Consider the following 3,447-nt stretch of genomic DNA (forward strand, 5'->3'; position numbering starts at 1 on the left):
CCCAACATCCTCCTTTGTCTACCTGAATATGCTATTTAAGGTGAAAACCTCTGCTATTTGTCAAGAAACTCAGTTTCCCTGGTTTCTCCCATGTATACATATTATAAAGCTTTGTTTGATTTTCTCCTGCTATTTGGTCTCATGTCAATTTAATTTGTAGCCCAGCCAGAAAGGACCCAGAGTGGGTAGAACATAGTCTTCCTCCCCTTCACATCTTTGCAGTGACCTCTGCTCCCCCTCTCCACCTACAAGGCTAATGGTCCTGTGGCCCCCACCATGTTCAGGGTTCTGATGGACACCTGACATGACCTCCTTATCAGCCTGGTGATATCTTCCAGGCCAGCCTCTTCTATTTCTTCCCTGGCGTTTATTCTGTTGGTCTCACAGTCTCGCCTGGGACAGGAAAGAGCCACTGTCTCTGTGGTATCAGGACTAATGGTCTCTCCCTTAGCTTCCTGCCTATGCAATCACAGCTGGGAGGGGCCAAGGAAATTCTGGTGGGGCCACACCCACTAGTGAAAGTATAAATAGTGAGATTTGGCGTCGGCCATTAGAGCCACCCCTATCCCCACCATGAAGTTCAGCAGCCTCTCTCCCCTCGTGCTTCTTGCCCTGGGAACCCTGGCACCTTGGGCAGTGGAAGGTGCTAGAAATGGTGAGTTGGAGTCACCTTGGTACAATCTTGGCTGCAGGGTCAGACTTGGGGGCTCCTGGTGGTGTGGGGATATCCCCTTCTCTAGGCTCTGCCCTCTCAGCTTCATTTCAGGAGACCTCCCTGAGGGTGGGTTCATGTCCACCTGGGCTCCCAGGTCTCTGTGAGGGCTTGTGAGCATCTGGAATGCTTCTTTTACTCAGCCACTCTGTCAACCCAGGTCTCACTCCCTCTCTGTTCTTACCCCGCCCCTCCATTACCCTGTCTGTGACTCTCCAGTCCTCACTCTCTGACTCTCTGATTCTCCTTTGTTTCTCTCTGTTTCTGTCGTTTAGTCCCTGTTTTCCTGCCTCTGGCTCTAGCTCTCAAACTGTCATGCTGGTTCTATTCATCTTTGTTTATTTCTCTCCATCTCCATCACTCCCAGACCGCCTCTCTGCCTCTGTGAAGACTTGTTTTTCCCCGGGGGCAGGAAGCCTTGGCTGGGAGCCCTATGCCTTTTTCCAGAATCTGTGACTTCTCCTGCCCATGTGTTTAATCAAGCCTGTCACTCCTCATGGAGGTCAGACAGGAATTTCCCTTTGGACTGTGTGGACAGTCACCTGGGTAAGGGTCTCTCCTGGGAAGTGATGGTTTGTTCCCAAGTCATGATGGCTCCTTCCTGAACCCTTGACCTTCTCCTCAAAAGCTTCGAAAGCTGGAGCCTGCCCTCATATAATACCTGCCCAGTGCCTCAGATACGAGGAGCCCGAGTGCCAGAGTGATTGGCAGTGTCCAGGGAAGAAGAAATGTTGCCAGGATGTTTGTGGAATCAAATGCCTGGACCCCGTTAACATCTCGAGCCCAGGTGAGGAGGTGGGAGAGCGGATGGAGGGGAATGAGCCTGAGAACACAGCATCTACAGGGACAGGATTGGGTGATGGGGTCCTGCCAGGCCTCCTCCTTTCCAAGAATTGTTGAGCCAAGTTTGTCAGCTGGTCAGGAGTCATACTGTTCCAGACAGGAAGTTACTCACCTGGCTGCTGAAGCAGCCAGTCTGTCAGGAGGTCAATTTTTCAGGGAATAGTCATCTGGTCATTAGACAACCAGGCAGTTGGCAGCCACCCATCGAAACAGCACTGGACAACTGGTCACCTGCATTGGTGGGGGCCCTGATGTTAGAGGAGAGCCAGATCCTACCTTCAGGGGATACATAGGCCTCAGGAAGGAAGTGCTCGTCATGGGGATGGGGAGGAGGTGATTCTCTTTGCTCAGGCTGGGGCAGGGCCTGGGTCCAAGAAGCAGAGGGGTGGTGTGAAAGGTACAGGCCTCTGACCTGTGGCTCTACACTCACCAGTTGAGAAGAAGCCTGGGAAGTGTCCAGTGGTCTATGGCCAATGTCGGATGCTTAACCCCCTCAATTACTGTGAAACAGACAGCCAGTGCCTGGGTAACCTCAAGTGCTGCAGGGGCATGTGTGGGAAAGCCTGCATTTTCCCTGTGAGAGGTAAGGAGGGGCTGGGAAGACGGACCTCCCTGCCTCCAGCCCTCTCAGTCTCAACCCTCTGGAGGGCCGGGCATATGAGCAGGGGGTCTCCTGAGCCCTACCCCAAGCAGAGCCTCTGCCTGACCCCCTTGTCTTTCAAGAGCACTATTCCCCAAGCCCTAGGGCAAGGATTTCTATAGGATCACTCCTAGCTTTGATTCTGTTCCAGCCTCTCCAGTTGAGGACCCTTGACAAGTGACTCTTTGAGTCTCAGTTTCCTTGTCTGTAAAAGGGACACAGTGAAATTGAAAGTGCTTTGTGAAGCACTGTGTGCACTAAGTATTTATTATTATTTCCAGCATGTTGTCTTGGGTCAAAGCCCAAAGGATCAGTGGATTTTAAGAATAATCTAGCTCAATGCTCTGAGTTTAGAGTTTTATAGTAAAATTGAGACTTGAACTCAGTCTCCCGATACCAAGACTCTTTCAACGATACCACCCCCTTGCTGTTTTCTCTGGCTCGGGGGGGTCTCTTGGGGAAGCAGCTGGAGATGATTTGGCTGGTTCTGCACTGAAGCTCTGATCTGATTTTCTCTCACAGCCTGATTCCTGCCGTTTGGAAGAGGCTCTGGATCCCTACTCTGTGCGGTCCGAGAATTCCCTTTTTGCTCCCAGACCTGGATCCCTGGGGCACTTCACCGTGAAGACTTGGTTCTACCATCAATATCTCCTTTGGGGAAAGGCTGGGCACACAGTAGGCTTTCAGGAAATGCCTGTGGATTGGTGAATAAATAAATGAGCATATTTCTCTCTGTGCATCCTGCTTCTGTGGTTCACTAGGGGGTCCGAGGTGGGTGGGAGGTGACGAGGGAATGTCTGGATGTGAGGCCTCCCTCCTACAGATACGGAAGGGAAGGAAGAGGCTTAGGGGCTGGACAGACATGAATTTACATCACGAATCTGAAAACATTGGCTCGTGATTTTGGACAAGTGACTTTGTCTCCTAAATCTCAATTCTTTATCTGCAAAGTGGCAATAAAAATCACTTTCTTACAGTGTTTGGAGCTTTGGGGTATGCAACGTATGTGAAATAAATAACAATGTTACTGGGCCACAGCAGGTTCTCCAAAAATGGTGGATTCTTGCCTTCTGCGGTGATTTTGAGCCTCTTTCTTTTCTTCTCTCTCTCAAAACACTATTTCTTCTGTCTTAAAATAAATGTTGAGCAGAACAATGTGCACAAGTTATCAATCCCAAAGGAGGACCCCAAGCACTTCTGCCCACTGCATCTTGATATCAGAGTCTCCAAGGAAAGCACAACGCAGCCAAGG

The 3,447-nt window shown here is 50.5% G+C and overlaps 1 protein-coding gene across 1 annotated transcript; it reads left to right on the forward strand.

Annotated features, from left to right (window-relative positions):
• Positions 1-561: 561 nt before the first annotated feature.
• SLPI (secretory leukocyte peptidase inhibitor) lies at positions 562-2,927 on the forward strand. The gene is made up of 4 exons (XM_058562111.1): positions 562-655; positions 1,341-1,499; positions 1,989-2,138; positions 2,718-2,927. Exons 1-4 carry the CDS (start codon positions 574-576, stop codon positions 2,720-2,722), a joined length of 396 nt encoding a protein of 131 aa, XP_058418094.1. The 5' UTR covers positions 562-573; the 3' UTR covers positions 2,723-2,927.
• Positions 2,928-3,447: the final 520 nt, after the last annotated feature.

This window comes from Diceros bicornis, chromosome 19 (assembly GCF_020826845.1).
Source record: "Diceros bicornis minor isolate mBicDic1 chromosome 19, mDicBic1.mat.cur, whole genome shotgun sequence".
Lineage (NCBI taxonomy): Eukaryota > Metazoa > Chordata > Mammalia > Perissodactyla > Rhinocerotidae > Diceros > Diceros bicornis.